This window comes from Ruditapes philippinarum, unplaced genomic scaffold, assembly GCF_026571515.1.
Source record: "Ruditapes philippinarum isolate M1 unplaced genomic scaffold, ASM2657151v2 ctg5297_1_1_1_1, whole genome shotgun sequence".
NCBI lineage: Eukaryota > Metazoa > Mollusca > Bivalvia > Venerida > Veneridae > Ruditapes > Ruditapes philippinarum.
In genome coordinates, this window is record NW_026859647.1 from 28,748 (window position 1) to 52,853 (window position 24,106).

At 32.0% G+C, this 24,106-nt stretch overlaps 1 protein-coding gene across 1 annotated transcript in view; it reads right to left on the minus strand.

Annotated features, from left to right (window-relative positions):
- Positions 1-1,912: 1,912 nt before the first annotated feature.
- LOC132757336 (dnaJ homolog subfamily C member 10-like) overlaps positions 1,913-24,106 on the minus strand; it is a 32,498-nt gene continuing 10,304 nt past the window's right edge. Inside the window, 15 exon segments of the mRNA XM_060748595.1 lie at positions 1,913-2,099; positions 2,683-2,757; positions 3,215-3,349; positions 7,577-7,645; positions 7,647-7,682; positions 9,380-9,496; positions 11,424-11,566; positions 12,155-12,266; positions 12,843-12,962; positions 17,069-17,158; positions 18,823-18,948; positions 19,752-19,795; positions 21,768-21,933; positions 22,462-22,587; positions 23,198-23,283. Coding sequence (XP_060604578.1) covers positions 2,058-2,099; positions 2,683-2,757; positions 3,215-3,349; positions 7,577-7,645; positions 7,647-7,682; positions 9,380-9,496; positions 11,424-11,566; positions 12,155-12,266; positions 12,843-12,962; positions 17,069-17,158; positions 18,823-18,948; positions 19,752-19,795; positions 21,768-21,933; positions 22,462-22,587; positions 23,198-23,283 — 1,487 coding nt within the window. The 3' untranslated portion in view covers positions 1,913-2,057.

Sequence of the window (24,106 nt, forward strand, 5' to 3'; positions counted from 1 at the left end):
TCAAATATATTACTTTAAATAAAACCCCTTTCATATAATTGTCAAATTTAAAAGAATTAAGGTGAAAAAATTTTTTGGTTTTTTTATTTTACGCCCTTTTTCCCCCATTTTTTTTCAGTCATATAGGCGGGGTTTGTTTTTTAAACCCGTTTTAACCCCCTGGAAAAGTTTTTCACCCCCTACTAACTACCTTTCTCCGTTGGCTAAAATACCAAAGCAAAATTCCCCGGGAAACAACCCCCGCCCGAGAGGTAAATGGATTAGAAGGTTTATTCGAAATCTTACCCCCTCGACCCCAAAAGGGGGGTGGGAAAAGGTGAAAAAAAACGCTTTCCTTTCCCTTACAATTAAAAAAATATTTCAGTTAAAAGGAAACCCTCAAAACCCCTGATTACCCGTCGCTCTCTAGTATTTTTTAAATTTAGGGAAAAGGTTTTATTTCCAAAACTATTTTTAAAAAACGAACGGTTTTACCCATAAAAATTATTAAAAAGTTTTCCCAAAGTGGTTAAAGCCTTTCACATTTCCCCGAAAAAAGCAAAAAAAATTTAAAAAAAAATCAAACCCGAGGAAAAATGTTTCTAAGATTTTAAAAAGAAAAAAAAATATAAAAAATTTTAAAATAAAAATTTTTTGTAATAATTTTTCATTTTTTTTATGTGCGGGTTAAATTGACCCACTTTTCCGTATTTAAGCTATTTTTTTCTACTTTCCAAAAAAATAACCCCAAAATAGGGCTTTTTTTTTTTGGGGGCAAAATTTTTTACCCCCTTTATGGTAATTTTCATGGGTTGTAAGTGCCATTGATAAAAGTGGTTTAAATTTTCATTTTTTTTGGGAACTTTTCAATGCTTTTTAAATGTTAAAAAAACCTTTCAAATTTTCCATGAAAAAAAGCCCTGAATCTGGGGTCCTGTGCTTTAACAGCAAATGATTTTACTTTTTTTCCCCCAAAAAAAGTTACTGAAAAAACTTAGTTTTTTTAAAAAACACAGAATTGTTTTTTTCCCAAAAAAAAATAAAAGCTGGGAAAAGGGTTTATCCCTTACCCCCGCTGCTTTTAGATTTAATTATAGATTATATTTGATTAAACTTCATTTAATTTCACTTCCAAAAAAAGGGATGTGCAGTATTTATAAATTTTTTTTACAAGACTTTTGAAGGTTTTATGGCGTGTATAAACAAATTTTTGATGATATTTCAACCTTGCTTCACAGTTTGGGGGAAAAATATGCCTTATAACTATTTGTTTCAAAATCTATATGTCAAAAAATCTTTATTTAACATAAAATTTTTAACAATTTTAAATAAAAAAATTTAAATGGTTTAACACAAAAAATTTGGTTTGAATATGATATACACACTATATGGCAGAATATCCATATAAATTTTTTTATGGCAGAATATCATATAACATTATATAGTTTGTTTTATCATTTTAAAAACTAAAATGGTTATAATTTTCATTTAAACTATATTTATGGGAAAAAAAGTAAATTTTATAAAGGGAGAAAAATACATATTTAAACTGTTTAAAGGCCCGAATATCATATAACACTATTTGGTAAACTATAATAAAAAACTTTATGGTAATATATAATATAATACTATATGGCAGAATATCATATAACACTATATGGTAAAACATCATAAAACACTATATGGCAGAATATCATATAACATTATATGGCAGAATATCATATAACACTCTATTGTATAGCATATCATATATCATATGTTAAACAAGTAATTTATTTAATGACAAGGCATGGTATAATATATGGTAGCATATCATATAACACTATACGGTACAATATCATATAACACTATATGGCTGAGCATATCATATAATATCATATGGTAGAATATCATATAAGACTATAAGGTAGCATATCATATAACACTATATGGAAGCATATCATATAACACTATATGGTAGCATATCATATAACACTATATGGTAGAACATATTATATAACAATGTTAAACAAATAATTTATTTAATGTCAAGGCATGGTATAATGTATGGTAGACTATCATATAACACAGATGTTGTATCACAATTCATCATGATCTTTATTATATTTCACTTGTTTTCTCTGAAAGCAAAATGAAAATATTATAAAAAGCTTTTCAAAGATGGAAATAAAATGCAATTTCATAAACATTTTTTTGTTTGCTTGCTGAATTTTATGTCACAAGGTATAGGTCATAAGATGACTTTTCCAGCTTTACTGGTAGAGGAAGACCTCAGTTGCCCCTCTGTGCATTATTTCAGGCTCAAGCTGGCACCTGAGTAAAACCACTGACATTTCATTAGGTAGCTGGATGTCATACTACACAAAAGGGCATGTTATAATATAACTAAATGACACTGAAAAACATGTTATAATTTAACAAGATAATATAGATTTGTTTTGTTTGTTTGTATCATTTTAAGCCTTTTCCCCAACAGTATTTCAGTCATATAGGTGGGAAGTTTCCTAACCATCGTTCCTGGAGAGTAACATCGTACACCAGTACTAGACGATAATATAGAAATCAGAAAATAAACTTGGCATACAAAGGGTCAATACCCTTTTATACCCCTCCCACATTTCTGTAGTCACCATTTGTAATAGCAATCTTAAGATTTTTTTCATACACATATTAAAATGAAAATTACGACTGATATTTTCTTACCTTTGGTGTATTTTGTTTAACAAAATTAGTTATTTCTTCAGCATTTTGGCTTACAATATCCCAACCATATGCATTCTGAAATACAAAAAAAAAACAACAATACAGCCCATTTTAAGATGTAATTGTCCTTGTTTGTTTGTTTGATTGGTTTTACGGCGCACCAACACAGTTTAGGTCATATGGTGCCGGAAGAGGAAAGTTGATTTTGGCTAACCTCGGGTGTTACAATCTTCAAAGCAACACAAGAGGTTAAAACAACTAGACCTACTGGAGCTAAGAGATGCATAGATTCCAGTAATTAGAACCCATTTAGTCACCTAATACAATCACACAGGGATAAAAAATAGCTGCAATTCTGATGCCACAGACGTTAAAGGCAATCCCTCAGCAACAAGGGGCAAAAGTCTTGTCTATTAATATTCAAACCTTCAGCACTTTAGCATATTCAGGCAAACTATTTCAACTCAGCAACTTTGACAAGTCGTTCACAGGTGTTTTAAGTTTTCAGAAAAACTAAAAAGAAAAGACTTACCTGGGGATTACCATTGCTAGATCCAGTATAAAATCTAACAGTTGGATATGAATTAACACTGGCCTGATGACAGAGTTGTCTTTCCTGAGTACAATCTACCTTCCCTGCCTTAGCAGTACCTTCTATATTCTGAAATAATGTCAACATTTAAAGTGTGACAAAAATAATGTCAACATTTAAAGTGACAAAAATAATGTTAACATTTAAAGTTGCAAAGTTATATCAACATTTTTAGTGGCAAAATAATGCCAACATTAAAAGCTACAAAATAATGTAAACACAAGGAAAGACAAATACGTCAAATTAGTACAAAATAATGTAACTTTTAAATTTACAGAAAAAGTACCAGGGAGAAAAAATTAACATATAAGGAGAAATAATGAAAATTTTTAAAATGATGTCAATTTTTTAAAGTGACAAAATTTAAACATTTAAGTATGAAATAATATAAATTTTTAAATTTGATGAAAAATTCAACATTTTAATTTACAAAAAATTAAAATTTAAAAATTTTAAAATAACGCAACTTTTAAATTTAAAAAAATAAGTAAACATTTAAAGTTACAAAAATGTACCATTTAAAGGGAAAAATATTAAAATTTTAAAATGGAAATTTAAAAATGAAAAAAAATGTAACTTTTTAAGTACAAAAAATTCAACATTTAAAGTGAGAAAATAAAAATTTTTAAATTGATAAAATCTGTAACATTTAAGTGACAAAAAAGCAACATTTAATTTTGACAAACATGTAAATTTTTTATGTGACAAAATTAATAATTTTAAACTTTTAAAGTGAAAAAAAAATGTCAACTTTTTAAATGAAAAAAAAACCAACTTTTAAAATGACAAAATGTAAAACACTTTAATGACAAAATAATGTAAACATTTTAATGACAAATAATGTAAACATTTAAATTTACTAATATGCAAATTTAGTGACATAATATTATCCCCCCTTTTTCGAGGTCTAGAATAATCACAATTTGAAAAATCATGTTAAAAGACTAAAAATATCTTCAATTATTTTAATAGAAATATTAAACAAAAATGGAAGAAAAACTGGGTCATACACTTTAAAAGTGTAAGAAATTTTAAGAATTTTTACCACAGGGTGGCGGAGTCGGAATGCAACCCGGGTTTATTTCCCCTCATGTGTTACTTTTTTAATCCAGAAATAATTTTTTCTTACATTTATAAATTTTTATTTCCCTTTTTTAAGTTTAGCCTTAATTTTTTAAATTTAATACTGAAACAATATTAAAACAGTGAATTAAATGTGTTTACATTAGGGAACTTTTTCAAATTTTTGGAGGAAACTTACAATGTCCGCACCAAGGCGCGTAAAAGTCAAAATCAAGATCTGGACTAATATATTTTTTCTGGAAATTTATTCCCCCTGTTATAGTTTCTACTTTTTAAGGGAGAAATTTATATGCCAGCCCGAGTGACTCGCGCCTATGCAACCATTATATGAGAAAAACGAAGAAAACATTTTAAAATTTACAACTTAAAACTTAATTTCCCAACATAAAAAAGACAAAGGGAAAGTTCAAAGGGAAACCCCACAGCAGGGAGCCCCAAAAGTCGTTTAAAATATGCACAGGGTGAGAAAAAAGTGGTTTTAAAGGGCTCGAACCCGACCCCCAGCACCACGCCCCCGTTTTTTTTGACTGAGCTATCCGCGCTTTCACATCTCCCTCTAAATGAACATATAAAAATGCTGACTATAATTAAAATTGGTTAAAAGACTAGGAAGAATACATTTAAACATCGGGACATATTTTTAAAAAAAGACGAGGAGAGAGAGCTCCTTTTTGAGTACCCCTAAACGATCATATAGATATTTTTCAATTTTAACCCTTGTTTTCCCGGGAAAAAAAATTTACACAATAGCTTAGTATTGGGGTTTTTTCCAGGACCCGATTTCAGAGGTTTTAATAAGCTCTACTTTCCCAAAACAATCAAACTAAAAAAAAACCTTTTTTCAACAAAACCAATGTAAAGCGTTTTTTGACCCCGGAAAACCAGCCTCCCATCCAGCGCTTGACAAGGGTCCATGCTGTTGCGTCAGTTTTTCCCCTTTTATTTAAATTTTTAAGCGAACACAAAGGATCCTGAAAAAACTGCACGGATCGCAGGCCCGGGCTGATCCCTGTGGTCCAAACCCAAATTTTTGGTTTTTTATGACCGGCTCATATTGGGATTTAACTTATTTCCTCCATTCCCCAGCCAAACCCAAAAATTTTAAAATTTAAGTCCATTTTAAACATTTAAAATCTAAAACTTAAGGTAACATTTCGTGGGTTCACCTTTAAATTAATTTGGGACCCCCCAAATTTTCCCCGGTTTTTTCACAAAAACATTTTTAGTGTTTTTTAATTCCCCTGATTTATTTTCCCAAAAAAAAAAAATAATATGAGCCCAAAAAAATCTTTCAGAAAAACGAAATAAAAATTTCCTGGATCTTTAAATTTTTTAATTGACCTATCCCCGAAAACCACAAAAAAAGTTTCCCCACAAATAATTTTTGATTAAAAAGTTATTCCAAATTTTTTTCCTCTTTCAAAAAATTTACCACAAAATACCCCTTTTGGGCTTGGGGTTTTTTAAAATTTAAAAATTAGGTATAGACAATTTTCCCAGAAAAAAAAAATTTTTCCCTTTCCCGGCACTCCCACCAAACCTACAAACACATTCTTCGTTTCCCCCAACATTGGGAATCAGGAAAAAAAACATAAATTTAATTTGTTTTTAAAAAAAAAAACTAAAAGCTCCCAAAAATAAAAAAAACTTTAAAAGCATTAAAAAATTGGGAAACCTTAAATAACGCACTAAAAACATTTTTGAAAAGTTTTAGGTTAGATTGATTGGGGGAAAGGGGGATCGAAATTTATCCACATTACCCCTTTAAAAAAAGGGTAAAACAGAAATAAAAAATGCAGATAGCTTTGTTTCTTTCGGGTCAATTTCCAGAAACTTTTCCTTAATGTGTAAAACAAAAAAAACAGTCATAAAGACAATATACATTTTAACCCCATTAAACACGGACAAAAATTTTTTCTTTAAAAAAATTTTAAAATAATTTATAAGGGAAACAATACAATAAAAAAAGTCTTACATATCTTTTTTTCTTTTAAACATCAATTAACCCTTTGTTCCCTTTTTAAAACAAAAAATATGAAGCTAACATTCACATGGGTTTCCCTTTGGGAAAACCCCTCCCCTTGTGCAAAATTTAAAAGGCCACATCAATTAAAGGGAAAAAATCCCAACCAGATTACCTTGGGGTAATCTCCTCCCCCTTTTTGGGGTAAATTGACAAGGCCCCACCAAAAGGCTTTTAAAAATTTTCCCCTAATAGATCTTTCCTTTGGGTAATTCCTTTCCTTCGGGGCAAATTGGGTTTACACGGGCCCCCACTATGAGCATAAAAAACCACTAAAGATCTTTCCTGGGTAAACCCTTTTAATCTTGTGAAAAGGGGACAAGGCCCCCCCATTTTAAAGGAAAAAAATCCACTAACCAACTTCCCTTTTAAACTCCCCACTCGGGCAACTGTTTAAAGGCCCCCCCAACCCAGCATAAACCAACTAACCAGATTTTTCCCTTTGGGTAACCCCCCCACCTTTTGCCAAATTTTACTGGCCCACACCAAAGAGGGATAAAAATCCACTAACCAATTTAAATTTTTCACTTTCTGAAAAAACCTTTCTGTTAAATTTAGTTTTGTCTAACTTTAGAAAGGAGGGTTTAAGTGTCAAAAAATTTAAAAAAGCACAATTAAATTTTTTTTAAAAAAACAAGTTGTTAGGAATGGGAAAAAGATTGCATTGTGTGTTTTTTTTGTTTTTTGTTTTTTCATTTTTCGCCTTTTTTCCCAAAAATTTTAAAAAATATAGGGGGGTAAGTTCCCAACCATCGTCCTGGGAGTTACCCATCTAACAACCTTTCCCCGCCTAAACTACCCAAACTATTCGGGGGCAATCCCCCGCCAGGAGGAACGGGTTAGAATCACAACTCAACCCCTGACCACGGGGGGGGGGGATTTGCTGTCAAAAAAAAGCAAAATAAAAAAACATAATTTATTAGTTACATTAAAAGTAACAGTATTTTTTTTTTCATTTTATTATTTTTTTTCTAATAACAGATCTACCCCTACAAAATATGAAAAAAGCAAATTAAACTTGAATGAAAGGGTTCAAAGATTTTTTCTATAGATTGTTGTAAAAAGTTCAAAAACCCTTTCAAAAAATGTTTTTTCCTATTTAGTTTACTAGGCAGATATCCTAACAAAAAACATACGATTTTGAAATGTGTAAAAATTCATTTGTGTAAATATAAATGTATTAAATGTTAGTATACCTGTAAAACTCGACGAGGGGCGTGTTCATTTATGGTTTTGCCATGGTAATGATGTGGAACAGACTGGTTTATATAATATTGTTGTAGGGTATGATCTCACATTATACTGAAAATATTCATTCAAGTATATCTTTTCATTACATACAGAGCCAGTGATTTTATTTTTCCATTTTTTCAAATCAACCTTTGGCTTTTTGAAAGGGAAAAATATAGCATGATAAACCGGAAAAGGAGGAAATCTGAAATTAAATTCCAACAACTGAGAATTGAATTTACCCACACATTTTATAAAAAAAAAAAATAATTTCAATTCAATTTCACATGCATGGTACATAGCAGAGGCACTTTCTGTCAATTAAATTATAAACTAGCTGATATAATTCAGCTGCTGTTAGGTCATTATTCTGGTTAAGAATGTGCACATGTCATTTCAGGGGGTAAAATATAGCATTTTTAGGGGAAAATATAACTATTTAAGGCTAGGAGAAACAGCCTTTATACGGCTGTAAACTACACGGGGGAAAGAATCATGGTGCTCATTAGATATTTATGTATTTATGTGTTTATCTATACACTGTTTTAGTAATGATAGGTCATCTGTACACTGTTTTAGTAATGATAGGTCATCTGTACACTGTTTTAGTAATGATAGGTCATCTGTACACTGTTTTAGTAATGATAGGTCATCTGTACACTGTTTTAGTAATGATAGGTCATCTGTACACTGTTTTAGTAATGATAGGTCATCTGTACACTGTTTTAGTAATGATAGGTCATCTGTACACTGTTTTAGTAATGATAGGTCATCTGTACACTGTTTTAGCAATGATAGGTCATCTGTACACTGTTTTAGAAATGATAGGTCATCTGTACACAGTTTTAGCAATGATAGGTCATCTGTACACTGTTTTAGAAATGATAGGTCATCTGTACACAGTTTTAGCAATGATAGGTCATCTGTACACTGTTTTAGTAATGATAGGTCATCTGTACACAGTTTAAGTAATGATAGGTCATTTGTACACTGTTTTAGTAATGACAGGTCATCTGTACACTGTTTTAGTAATGATAGGTCATCTGTACACTGTTTAGTAATGATAGGTCATCTGCACACTGTTTTAGTAATGATAGGTCATCTGTACACTGTTTTACTAATTATTGGTCATTTGTACATTGTTTTAGTAATGACAGGTCATCTGTACACTGTTTTAGTAATGATAGGTCATCTGTAGACTGTTTTGTAATGATAGGTCATCTGCACACTGTTTTAGTAATGATAGGTCATCTGTACATTGTTTTAGTAATGATAGGTCATCTGCACACTGTTTTAGTAATGATAGGTCATCTGTAGACTGTTTTAGTAATGATAGGTCATCTGTACACTGTTTTAGTAATGATAGGTCACCTGAGCAGAATGAACAACTGTCAATAACCCAGCTGGTCAGCTTACTCACATGTATAAAATGACCGTCAAGTTAGCTAAATAGGTAAAGCATTGGACTGTCAAACGAGCCACAGGGTTCAATTTCCGGACCATGCAGGTCACTTTCATTGTGACTGATATAAAATCCATTCTACGGTCATACTGACTGTACCTCTGCTCTGGCATATACAGAAGTGAAGGCAAGTAGTACTAGTAAACTGCTTGATAGCATGCCCAGGAAAGATGTGGTGGCTGAACTGTGGTCTGGTAAATTCAATGTGGCTTACTCCCATATTTCCCCCCACACCCCCCGCTTTTAAATGACCCCAGCTATAAAAAGGGAAAAACAAGCCCTGTAAAACCTACTAAAAGTTACTTACATTTCTACAGAGTCCTGCATGTATTGTACAGTCAACTGTTCCAAAATTCACCACCTGACCAAAATTCTTCGCAGCTTTTCTAAACTCTGGTAACAATCTCATACAAGGTGGACACCACTGAAGAAATTAAAACGCGGGAAAGTTTTAATCAAGGAAAGTCACATGAATGGTCATCAATGACAAACGATTTCTCATCTAAAGAAATGGCAATCAAATGTATTTTATTGTTTTAAAGCAGCACGCCTACAGATTCATGCTAAATTTCATGAAAATGTATTTGAATGTTTAATAATAATATTGTGAAGAAAACAAAAGGAAGCAATTAACACATTATCACTGGCACTTACAAACCAAGTAAATTGGTAAAAAAACAAAAAGTGGGAAAATATGCATAAATAGCCCTAGTTGCATTAGTAACAAAATAGAAATGTACTTGTAAATACTGCAAAAACAGTCATCAGTCCCACAAAACATGTAAAATATTACTTGAATCTTGAAACTTTTTATTTTTCCTGACATCTTAGTACATTTGCTCAAGTTTGATTTTATTGAAATATTTTGAATCATCTGGAGACATGTAGCTTTAATATTGGATTTAAAGCATGTTAAATGCTCATACTGCATAGAGAGGGTAGTGTTGACTGTAATACAATTTGTCAAAAAAGTAGCAAATGTAAACAAAGTGGCATTCTGTCTAAAAGACTGTTTTCAGTACAATTAAGACTGTCTTCAGTACATTTTAGACTGTCTTCAATACATATTGGACTGTTTTCAGTACATTTTAAACCGTCTTCAGTAAATTTTTAGACTGTTTTCAGTACATTATACACAGTCATCAGTACTAAGAGGTTAATACATGGCAGGAGAGGGCCGGAAGGTGATAATCGGCCCGCAAAATGAATAATGGACCCGAGGGCCATTATTCATTCAGGGCCGATTATCACCTTCCGGCCCTACTCTGACGTGTATTAATGTCTTTAATACACTTGGTAGACCTAATAGTAGCATTTAAAAAAAAAAAAAAAAACAACAAATACTTTGAAGTTCTTTCGTTGAAATTCTTGTCTACAGTACTCTTCTACTGTTCTGTACAGAGATGTTTAGAGTCTATTGTTTGTGTGTTCAAAGCAGTAGAATCTAGAAGCAAGTTTTATTTTCATTTTTTTTCGGAATGAATTTGTCGTATTATCGTATTATACAAAATGTGTTTGTACTAAATACGCTTAAGCTCTCATAAAAAAAATAAAGCGATTCGTGCTGACAACCTACTTTCACTTTTACAGTTAACTGTTTGATGACGTAAAATATGACGTCATTGTTTCAGTTTGTGCACGTGCACATGTTCTGCGGGCTGATAACTAGTTCTCGGCCCCGGGCCGCAAACTAATAATAGGTCACGTGACACTCATAATCAGTTGAAATCATAGGCAATTTTGTTACTATATATAGTAACAAGTGTATTAAAAAGTATTAATACACTATAACTTTATTAATTGTAAAATAATTGAAAGATGGTTCAAGTATAGGACCTATGAGTACTGTTCAGGAAACTGTAACAAACACACACATTTTTTTGCAGTCCAATTCTTTTCTGCTTTATGTATTTGTATTTATATTGGGTAAAAATATGTTTAAACTAACCAATTCTTTAAAGTTGAAACAAAAACTGTCCATAGGACAACAAGCTACACAATATTAGTATTCTTAGTGCTAGATAGTAAAACAAGCATGGATATTTAAGAAATTTTAGGACAGATATAGAAGAATTCTCTAAGTTTAAAAGGGCTGTAATTCTGTCAAAATCCATGATAGAGTTAAGGGCCTTGGAAAGTAAACTCCTATCATGCTCTCAAATAAGTATGTGAAGTTTCAACCCATTCCCTTCAGTATTTTTTGGAGATAGCAACATGCACGCAAAAACTTAATTGTTTGACAGTAACAATGATGCTTTGTTAAGTACAATAGTTCTCAGTTTATAAAGTGTTTAAAGCAAGGTATATCTATTAAGTTTCGCAGGGTAAGTGTTAATATAAAGTTGACTCACAGGTGCAAAGAAATCTATAAACCAGACTTGTGAACTTGCGGGTCCTACTCTTTGTGAATCAAAATCTTTCGGGCTCAATGCTTCTAATCTTATCACAGAGGCATCTCTTGCGAAAGCTGCTACATCATGGGCAGTAACTCTTCCTGTAAAAAAGAAAAAGTAACAGTTCAGTTCTAAAGCAAGGGCAGTCACTCTTACAATTATCAAGCAAGAACCAGGTTGTTTTTGCACATGCTGTTTTGCGCTACATTGTGTACAGCGTTAATGAATGAATCGAAAATACTCATGTTCGGATTCATTTTTCTTAGTTAGACCATTTTCTTTCATTTTAGATCAATACTTTTCATAACAAAATTCGACAAAAAATTATTTTTTTATTTATTAGATTTTTCAAACAAAAATGGCGCCATCAATGTGTCTATTTGAAAATATACGGAGGTAAAAAGAACGGAGAGTGCATTTTTGTAGAATAATGCACATTTCTGGCCTTCTTTGTTTGTATAGAAAGAAATTCCGATAGTATTAGAATTTTACACTCATTCGGCACTTGCTCAAGTAAATGGTGCTATTTTCCCGTTTCTCAGTAGGGATGTTTGGTTTATCCGTTCAAACTGGTCAGGTTGATTTCTTAGCTAAAACCTTGTTACAAAATTGAATAACTGCAGGATGTTAAATGGAAACAATACGGTATTCACTCACATTAAACAAACATCTTTATTTCATTCTCTTACCGTAATAGATCTCATGACCACCAGATTGTTTAAACACAAGGAAACTCGGGAATTTGTTTATATGTAGCTCATTACACATTCCACGCATCACCTCACAGTCTATTCTACCAACCTGTGCAAAATATAACAGTCAATTCAAATATGAGCCGCGTCATGACAAAACCAACATAGTGCGTTTGCGATCAGCATGGATCCAGACCAGCCTGCGCATCCGCGCAGTCTGATCAGGATCCATGCTGTTCGCTATCAGCTTTTCTACTTGTTATAGTGTTTGTAAGTGAACAGCATGGATCCTGATCAGACTGCGCAGATGCGCAGGCTGGTCTAAATCCATGCTGGTCGCAAACCCATTATGTTGGTTTTGTCATGACGTGGCTCAAATATATTTTCTCATGTCTGTTTTGTTTGAGAATCAAACTACACTGATGTTGTGTGTCAAGTCATTTGGCAACTTTCCAGCTTTCACTAAAGACTACAGGGACTCTAATGATGTTTTTTTTTGGACATGACGAGGCTGAATATAATTTTTTAATTTAATATATTGAATCATTATGTTTAATAGTTCAATTATCTGAAAATATGTCCTCTCATATGGCAGCATATAGCTTTATTAAAGAAAATTAATGATTAAAATTTAATTTTGATAATAAAACACCAAAAAATCAGCTTAAGTATACAGATATCTTACATTCATGTCACTTAACATCGCTGGCAATTTTCGTAGTTCTAAATGCCTGCCCTCGTTTCCTTCTACAAAATGTATCAGCCATGGTAAATCTGTGTGCTTCTCTAAATTTATCTGGATCTCCTGTACGTGTTATAAAGCATGAGAATATATGACATAAGGATCTCCTGTAAAGTGTTATAAAGCATGAGAATATATATGACATGAGGATCTCCTGTGAAGTGTTATAAAGCATGAGAATATATGACATAAGGATCTCCTGTAAAGTGTTATAAAGCATGAGAATATATGACATAAGGATCTCCTGTAAAGTGTTATAAAGCATGAGAATATATGACATAAGGATCTCCTGTGAAGTGTTATAAAGCATGAGAATATATGACATAAGGATCTCCTGTGAAGTGTTATAAAGCATGAGAATATATGACATAAGGATCTCCTGTGAAGTGTTATAAAGCATGAGAATATATGACATAAGGATCTCCTGTAGTGTTATAAAGCATGAGAATATATGACTTAAGGATCTCCTGTAAAGTGTTATAAAGCATGAGAGTATATGACATAAGGATCTCCTGTAAAGTGTTATAAAGCATGAGAATATATGACTTAAGGATCTCCTGTAAAGTGTTATAAAGCATGAGAGTATATGACATAAGGACCTCCTGTAGTGTTATAAAGCATGAGAATATATGACATAGGGATCTCCTGTAAAGTGTTATAAAGCATGAGAATATATGACTTAAGGATCTCCTGTAAAGTGTTATAAAGCATGAGAGTATATGACATAAGGACCTCCTGTAGTGTTATAAAGCATGAGAATATATGACATAGGGATCTCCTGTAAAGTGTTATAAAGCATGAGAATATATGACATTAGGATCTCCTGTAAGTAAAATAAAACAAAATGATATTGTACATAAGGATTTGATGTAAATAGTAATAGAGGACATTGAACGAGTTGAATAAAATCATACTATGCAACCTCTGCAAGCATAATAATGTTTTATTCAACAAATTAATTAAATACAGTATTGAAATTCTCGGATATAATATTCTATTTATCACATATATAAAGTAAGAACTGTAAACAGTTAACATGAGTCATTTTTCTTTGATGCGCCTATAGTGTAACGCTAACATTAGCGTGCTTTAACGCAATGTTTATACTGCAAATGACATCAAAGTGTTATAACACTAGGGTAATATCGTCTAGTGTAATATCGTTTTTATTAAATGGCTTTATTACACTCCAGTGCCACGGTTTATGTGATAAAGATTGATAACATATGAATCTCATATAAAGATTAATAATGCAAGTGAAAATTTGACACAAGTATCTTCTGTTAAAGAGAAATGAAGAAAGAAAATATATGACATAAATATTTCATGAACAGTGTTTAAGCAAAAGACTTTTTCATATGAGATACTTAGGTAAATAGTTAAAAGATTTACAACTTACATAAAACTAGTGTTTTAGAATGGTTTCAAGAGCTAAAGTTTACATAAAATCTTTTCTGATCTAGAATGGTTTACAAGATTTATAACTTACATTAAACTTGTGTTGATCTAGAATGGTTACAAGATTTATAACTTACTTTAAACTTGTGTTGATCTAGAATGGTTACAAGATTGATAACTTACATTAAACTTGTGTTGATCTAGAATGGTTACAAGATTGATAACTTACATTAAACTTGTGTTGATCTAGAATGGTTACAAGATTTATAACTTACATTAAACTTGTGTTGATCTAGAATGGTTACAAGATTGATAACTTACATTTAACTTGTGTTGATCTAGAATGGTAACAAGATTTATGACTTACATTAAACTTGTGTTGATCTAGAATGGTGCATGATTTATGACTTACATTAAACTTGTGTTGATTTAGAATGGTTACAAGATTTATAACTTACATTAAACTTGTGTTGATCTAGAATGGTTTCAAGATTTATAACTTACATTAAACTTGTGTTGATCTAGAATGGTTACAAGATTTATAACTTACTTTAAACTTGTGTTGATCTAGAATGGTTACAAGATTGATAACTTACATTAAACTTGTGTTGATCTAGAATGGTTACAAGATTGATAACTTACATTAAACTTGTGTTGATCTAGAATGGTTACAAGATTTATAACTTACATTAAACTTGTGTTGATCTAGAATGGTTACAAGATTTATAACTTACATTTAACTTGTGTTGATCTAGAATGGTAACAAGATTTATAACTTACATTAAACTTGTGTTGATCTAGAATGGTGCATGATTTATGACTTACATTAAACTTGTGTTGATTTAGAATGGTTACAAGATTTATAACTTACATTAAACTTGTGTTGATCTAGAATGGTTACAAGATTTATAACTTACATTAAACTTGTGTTGATCTAGAATGGTTACAAGATTGATAACTTACATTTAACTTGTGTTGATCTAGAATGGTAACAAGATTTATAACTTACATTAAACTTGTGTTGATCTAGAATGGTGCATGATTTATGACTTACATTAAACTTGTGTTGATTTAGAATGGTTACAAGATTTATAACTTACATTAAACTTGTGTTGATCTAAAATGGTTTCAAGATTTATAACTTACATTAAACTTGTGTTGATCTAGAATGGTTACAAGATTTATAACTTACATTAAACTTGTGTTGATCTAGAATGGTTTACAAGATTTATAACTTACATTAAACTTGTGTTGATTTAGAAGGGTTACAAGATTTATAACTTACATTAAACTTCTGTTGATCTAGAATGGTTACAAGATTTACAACTTACATTAAACTTGTGTTGATTTAGAATGGTTACAAGATTTATAACTTACATTAAACTTGTGTTGATCTAGAATGGTTTCAAGATTTATAACTTACATTAAACTTGTGTTGATCTAGAATGGTTACAAGATTTATAACTAACATTAAACTTGTGTTGATCTAGAATGGTTTACAAGATTTATAACTTACATTAAACTTGTGTTGATCTAGAATGGTAACAAGATTTATGACTTACATTAAACTTGTGTTGATCTAGAATGGTGCATGATTTATAACTTACATTAAACTTGTGTTGATTTAGAATGGTTACAAGATTTATAACTAACATTAAACTTGTGTTGATCTAGAATGGTTACAAGATGTATAACTAACATTAAACTTGTGTTGATCTAGAATGGTTACAAGATTTATAACTTACATTAAACATGTGTTGATCTAGAATGGTTTATAAGATTTATAACTTACATTAAACTTGTGTTGATCTAGAATGGTTACAAGATTTATAACTTAATTAAACTTGTGTTGATTTAGAATGGTTACAAGATTTATAACTTATATTAAGCTTGTGTGTTGATCTAGAATGGTTTACAAGATTTATAACTTACAATAAAATTGTGTGTTGATCTAGAATGGTTTACAAGATTTATAACTTACATTAAACTTGTGTTGATCTAGAATGGTTATAAGATTTATAACTTACATTAAACTTGTGTTGATCTAGAATGGTTAAAAGATTTATAACTTACATTAAACTTGTGTTGATCTAGAATGGTTTACAAGATTATAACTTACATTAAACTTGTGTTGATCTAGAATGGTTTACAAGATTTATAACTTACATTAAACTTGTGTTGATCTAGAATGGTTTACAAGATTACAACTTACATTAAACTTGTGTTGATCTAGAATGGTTTACAAGATTTATAACTTACATTAAACTTGTGTTGATCTAGAATTGTTTACAAGATTTATAACTTACATTAAACTTGTGTTGATCTGGAATGGTTACAAGATTTGTAACTTACATTAAACTTGTGTTGATCTGGAATGGTTACAAGATTTATAACTTACATTAAACTTGTGTTGATCTAGAATGGTTACAAGATTTATAACTTACATTAAACTTGTGTTGATCTAGAATGGTTACAAGATTTATAACTTACATTAAACTTGTGTTGATCTAGAATGGTTTACAAGATTTATAACTTACATTAAACTTGTGTTGATCTAGAATGGTTACAAGATTTATAACTTATATTAAACTTGTGTGTTGATCTAGAATGGTTTACATGATTTATAACTTACATTAAACTTGTGTTGATCTAGAATGGTTTATAAGATTTATAACTGACATTAAACTTGTGTTGATCTAGAATGGTTACAAGATTTATAACTTACATTAAACTTGAGTTGATCTAGAATTGTTACAAGATTTATAACTTACATTAAACTTGTGTTGATCTAGAATGGTTACATCAGGCAACTGTGATAAAATCTCATTAGCTATCTCTTGTGCTACCAGACTGGTTATCTCCTGAAATTTAAATGCATTTATAACTGAAATAGGTATTCAGAATACGTGTAATGTGAAACTTCGAAAAAAAAATCAAGATGGGCAAAAGGAGGAGCAAAGAGAAGTGTCATACTTGTTTGTTTGTTGAGGTTGAAGACACCATGTTCATCGAAAATTCATGCTTTATGACAATCATACTAAAAAAAGATAACCTATCTAGCATTCTGGTACCTGGTTGACATTTCCTTTTGTCTGGATTGAATATTTACCATTTTTCCTAAAAACAATTTTTAACTTGTTTGTTTGTATTTCTGGTTTTACACAGATTTTAACACTTTGTTTTGGTTCAACCTAAGTCGCTGATCCACCATACCAGCTTTCCTGAATAACGAACCAGCTTTCCTGAATTACTAACTAGCTTTCCTGAATAACTAACCAGCTTTCCTGGATAACTAACCAGCTTTCCTGAATAATTAACCAGCTTTCCTGAATAACTAACCAGCTTTCCTGAATAATTAACCAGCTTTCCTGAATAATTAACCAGCTTTCCTGAATAACTAACCAGCTTTCCTGAATAACTAACCAGCTTTCCTGAATAACTAACCAGCTTTCCTGAATAACTAACCAGCTTTCCTGAATAACTAACCAGCTTTCCTGAATAACTAACCAGCTTTCCTGAATAATTAACCAGCTTTCCTGAATAACTAACCAGCTTTCCTGAATAATTAACCTGCTTTCCTGAATAACTAACGAGCTTTCCTGAATAACTAACTAGCTTTCCTGAATAACTAACCAGCTTTCCTGAATAACTAACCTGCTTTCCTGAATAATTAACCAGCTTTCCTGAATAACTAACCAGCTTTCCTGAATAACTAACCAGCTTTCCGGAACAAATCAGTAATTACTAAACTTCTCAACAAGTGACCAACTACTAATCTCACATGATTTCTGAATAAGCTGTGAGAAACAAATAACAATCAGATCTAATGTCCAAGACTAATGACAGGGAATTTCTACCTTACCTACAGAGAGAGCCAGCTTGCCTACAGATAGAGCCAGCAACTCAAGGATTACTACCTTGATGCAATTTTAAACCACAAAACATTAAGGAGCTTCACTGAGGTCTAAAAGCTTAAAAACATAAAATTTGAAAATCTTACATATATCAACATGGGAATGTAAAAATATGAAAAAAAAAGAAAATAAAGAAATGTACTACAGTAAAGAATGATCATTTTGGAATAAATAGTAAGGGAATAATTTGAAATTTGTACATGAGTTATTGGTATATACCTGCATCAAATAGCAATGAAATCTCCAAATAAACTACTTTCAGTCTATTTATGTCAAAAATCCTCAGTGGAGTCCCTTTAACATCTTAAGTTACAAGAAAACAAATCGTGCAATATTTACTGTTGCCTTTATGTATAATTGAGCCACGTCACGACAAAACCAACATAGTGGGTTTGCCACCAGCGTTGATCCAGACCAGCCTGCATATCCGCGCAGTCTGATCAGGATTCATGCTGTTCGCTTACAGACCCTATAACAAGTAAATAAACTGATAGCGAACAGCATGGATCCTGATCAGACTGTGCAGATGTGCAGACTGGTTTGGATCCATGCTGGTCGCAAACCCATTATGTTGGTTTTGTCGTGACGCGGCTCAATTTATCTGTACATACCAAACCATCTCCTTTCTTTACTTCTCCATTTTGATAAAAATATGTTCCATGGTTATGTCCTAGAGAGTCACATAATTCAGCATTGTTTCCATGACAATCCATTGTTGCTACATTAACCAACTCATCCTGTAATATAATAAAGAAATCATATATCCCAAACTGTGATTTTATCCCTTAATAACATCACTGTTTGGAGTTCAGATGCGAGGAATTAAATCCTGATATAAAGATGCGCATCTAAATGACAAACAGTGATGTTATCAAGCGATAAAATCACCGATTTGTATATATTATTTCGATTCTAACATGACATCAACAAATTAATGCTGCTGTACCTGATATTAAGCTAAGTTGCGCATGATTTGTTTCATACTTATTGTCAGCATGTTGGATTTCAAAGTGGTTACGTCACATGTATTATAATGATTACGTCACATGTCTAATATAGAATGTCAATCAGTGCTTTTATAGCATAATAACACACACTTTCTGTTCTTTAATGTTAAACAGGGAAACATGCGGGTCGTGTTAGAATTATCATTATATCATACCACATAGCAAAGAATATTTTTTTTGTGTATAATTTTAAACTTAAGAATTTTAAGGGCACTTTCATGTATTACAAATGTATTTCTTCTTCACCTTTTCGACTTGAAAACAATTTCTATCAGGTTCAAGCCGTTCTTGGGTAAAGTCATGTTTCTTTATAATACACTTTCACCGGTACAAATGTATGTTCAAGTAAGCTTACTTATAACATTTAAGCTTAAATCATAGTACATAATTAACTAGTACATAATCAACTGGTACAGTATCATCTAGTACATAATCAAATGGTACATAATTAACAAGTACATAATTAACTAGTACATAATTAACAAGTACACAATCAAATGGTACACAAAAAAAACAGTGCACAATCAACTCACCAACATTCCTGCTACTTTAAGTGCTGTACTTTTTGTCAGGCAGTCTGCAAATATATAATAAACTTACATAAACAAAATTAACAAATATTTACATACTGAAGGAGTTTGAACTTCAATTGCAAATTTTTAAAAGGAATTTAACAATTCATAAATATCATCAAAAGATTAGCGATGTTTTTCTTTCATGGAAGGGGAAAGATAGTTTGGGGACCTTTCTGTTGAAAATGTGTCAGAGTTAAATCGTACATATACATGCATAGTGCGTTAACTGGAGTGCAGGTATTAGTTACCCGCACTCCAGAGCATGCCCAACCATTGGCTCATTTTTGCTGGGATTTACTTATTGTGACAGCAGAGAAAGGGAAAGCAATATAAATATCATATTCAGATGCTCGATCATTGGTAACTTTTTTCTGGGGTTTCATATTATGACAACAGGGAACGTGTTTTTATGTTTGACTATGATACAAAAAAGAAAGAACATCAAAACACTAGGCAATCTGATAAATACTTGGGGGGATGGGGGGAGGGCTATGCCCCCTTGTTCAAATCAGAGAGCCTCGGGTTTCGATGTTCTTTCATTTACTTGTATCATAGTTTGGGGACCTTTCTGTTGCAAAAGTGTCAGAGTTAAATCATATACATGCACCGTGCCTTAACTGGAGTGCAGGTATTAGTTACCCGCACTCCAGAGCAGGCTCTTTTTTGCTGGAGTTTACTTATTGTGCAATTGTGCAGGGAAAGGGATAGCGATGGAAATGTCATATTCAGATGCTCGTTCATTGGTTGCTTTTTTCCGGGGTTTCATATTGTGACAACAGGGAACGTATTTTATGTTTGACTATGATACAAAAGAGAAAGAACATCAAAACACTCGGCAATCTGATTAATACTCGGGGTAGCCCCCTCGTACAAATCAGGTAGCCTTGTGTTTTGATGCTCTTTCATTTACTTACACCCCTTCACTGCCTTTATATATACCCTTCTTACTAAAAGCCCCAACAAAACAAAATTACCCACCCCAGTCGCATTACCATCTATTTGCCAACAAGACAAGAATACTTTTTATTAGAACCTGAAATTATTTATTTATGGATTTTGTATGGTGTTTCTAACATGTTTTCGATAGAGTTTAGAACAAAGTCGTTTCATCTTAACTCTACCATTAAGGTAATTTTGATATTTTATATACATGAAGTAAAAAATTATTCAAATATATGTTGTAAAAGTTTCGGTAATTTTTCCACAATTTTCTTAACATTTCCTTAACTAATTGATCAACATACTGGTAGGGAAATGGATAATCAGAAGAGCTACTGAAACCCATCTTTTCCAAATTAATCTTTTCTCATAAATAAATATTTATTTTCTATCTACACAAACACCCACCATTCTAAATTATTCACAATAATTTGATCACAAGAGTTAATTTCCGAGATATTTTGTGTGTATAGTTTTTGATTTGGACCAGAATCTTGTTTAATCTTGGCTCTTATATTAAATTACTCAGCATCTCTTATAAAACCTCGGCACCCCCCTCCCCCAACCCTCCCTAGGTCTCGGTTTTCATTTTTATCTGAGGCAACAGATGTGCCAACAAAAACAACCAATTTGGCCAATGATCAAGGGGGACACTTCAATCTACAGGTTGAAAATACTTCTTAAATCTATAGTTTGAAAATACAACTGCTGATATAAATCTTCAATCTGCTTATAATGAGAACCCTTAAACTGTCCATGCCCTACTTCCCCAAGGAGAAAAAACCATCTGAAAACTATTTATACCATGTCATGACAAAACCAACATAATGGGTTTGTGACCAGCATGGATCCAGACCAACCTGCGCATCCGCATCAGGATTCATGCTGTTCGCTATCAGTTTCTCTACTTGTTATAGAGTCTGTAAGCGAACAGCATGGATCCTGATCAGACTGCGTGGATGGGCAGGCCGGTCTTGATCCATGCTGGTCGCAAACCCATTATGTTGGTTTTGTCGTGACCTGGCTCATTCATACCTCCATCATCACTACAAAATGTAATCAACCAAGGGAGATCATCATCTCCTCGTGTCACCACATCCTCGTAGTTACCCTTCCATAATTCTGTCACAGATACCCGGGTATGTTTCAATGCATATTTTACCAGCTCTTTCCTTGACTTGTCCCCATAGTATTTCTCTACCTGAAAATTTTATTACAAAGTAATATTAAGTATTTGCTTTCACAGTTTCTGGCTACATTTTATACTGAATAACTTCAAAAGAAAATTAATCTCCAGAAATTCCTGTAAATCTGGTGTCTTTATAATTTTTAGTATATTGTAATTCTTACTTTTTTGAAATTTTCAAAATCTGATATTGTTAAATGAACAACTACAACTACAGAAACAACTTCAACTTTTAAAATCACTATGACCTTCACATTTGATATACTGAGGCTAAATACATTATTAATACAGTCATTTTGTTTGTTTGGGTTTTATGTCACAGTATAGGTCATTATATGGTAACTTTCCAGCTTTACTATTTACTCTGCGCAGTCTGATCAGGATCCATGCTGTTCGCTTACAAACCTTATAACAAGTAGAGAAAGTTATAGCAAACAGCATGGATCCTAATCAGACTGAGAGGATGCGCACGCTGGTCTGGATCCATACTGGTGGCAATTGCACTATGTTGGTTTTGTCTTGACGCAGCTCAAATGAACTTACAGCCGGATACATCATTAGAGAAGGGTAGGATCGTATTCCCTGCATTCTGCACAACTGCCACTCATCCTCACAATTCACAGCACCAATACGTACAACACCCTCCAGCTCACGAGCAACTTCCCGCCACTGAAAAAAAACAAATACACTTTACCCTTTCGCTGCCAGAGGGTTATTGATTTATTGATCACCTATTTGCCAGGGGGTTTTCTAAGAAATTACTATATTATTAATATATAATTATTATTATTTGTTATTAGTATTATAATAATTATATATGTTTCCAAATCTGCTAGTATAATAATAATTATTGTTGATGATATAATTATCTATATATTTATTATTACTATTATTATCATTATTGTTATTAATATAGAAACGGCAAAAGCCGTTCATATGGCAAATATGCCGAAAATACGCCGAAAATAATAGGGACGGCATTAGGCCGTCTTTACGGAAGTGAAATGGTTAAGTTCACAAATATACAACATATTTAAAACTATCTATATAATGTTATAAATCACTGACAAAGATCACTATAATATAATCTTTTTCTCTTTTTTTCAGTCATCTTCCATGATCATATTAACATTTCTATTACATTAATTGATTCAAATTAACTGATTTGAGTGGCGGCATAACCGAGTGGTTAACACGTCGGACTAGTAATCTTAGGATTGCTGATCGCATGGGTTCAAACCCTGTCAGGGGCATTAGGAAAGGGGGATGTAATACTTACAGTGGGGGCTAATGTATGACAGTGGGAACAATGAGGTGAGTAGTAATTTATAAACCACACATCATCTGTACTCTCAACTGACATTTCTGTAAAACAATAAAATGAAAACATCATTAGAGCCGCGTTATGACAAAACCAATGTTATGCATTTGCGACCAGCATGGATCCAGACCAGCCTGTGCCTCTGTGCAGTCTGATCAGGATCCATGCTGTTCGCTATCAGTTTCTCTACTTGTAATAGAGATGGTAAGCGGACAGCATGGATCCATGCTGGTCGCAAACCCATTATGTTGGTTTTGTCGTGACGCGGCTCAAATTTAAATGAAAACATCATTAAATGAAAACATCAAAGGAACTTCACTGAGGTCTAAATGACAAAAAACATAAAATTTGAATTTTTACAAAGATCAGTTGCGGCACTTATAACAGAAAGATATACAAAAGATAATAAAGGAATATGCTCAGAAATAAACTGCAAAAAGTATTTTTTAGCCCAATTTGAGTGAAAAACTTTCAATTCTGACTCTTTTTTTTACAATTAGAATATTCATTCTGGTACAACAGAATGGGCAAATGATCTGAATGAAAATTTGCACAAAAGTTATTGGTCTAGACCTTCATCAAATGGATGTAACATTAATTATTTTCTGTTCTGTCATTGTAAGCCCCATTATGCCTCATAAATGCTGTAATTTTGATTTCCAAAAAAACTGTTTAGTTTTGGTTTCTAGTTACAGTTTCAGAAAAAAATACCTACTTGCTATATATTTCAGTTGTAAAAAATCTAACATGCTCTTAATCCATCATTAAATTTTTTTTAAAACATGTATTGTATGACATTTCTAAAGAATTAAAAAATGTATGGTTGTGCCTTTAAAACCCTCAGTCGAGTCCCTTTAATACACACAT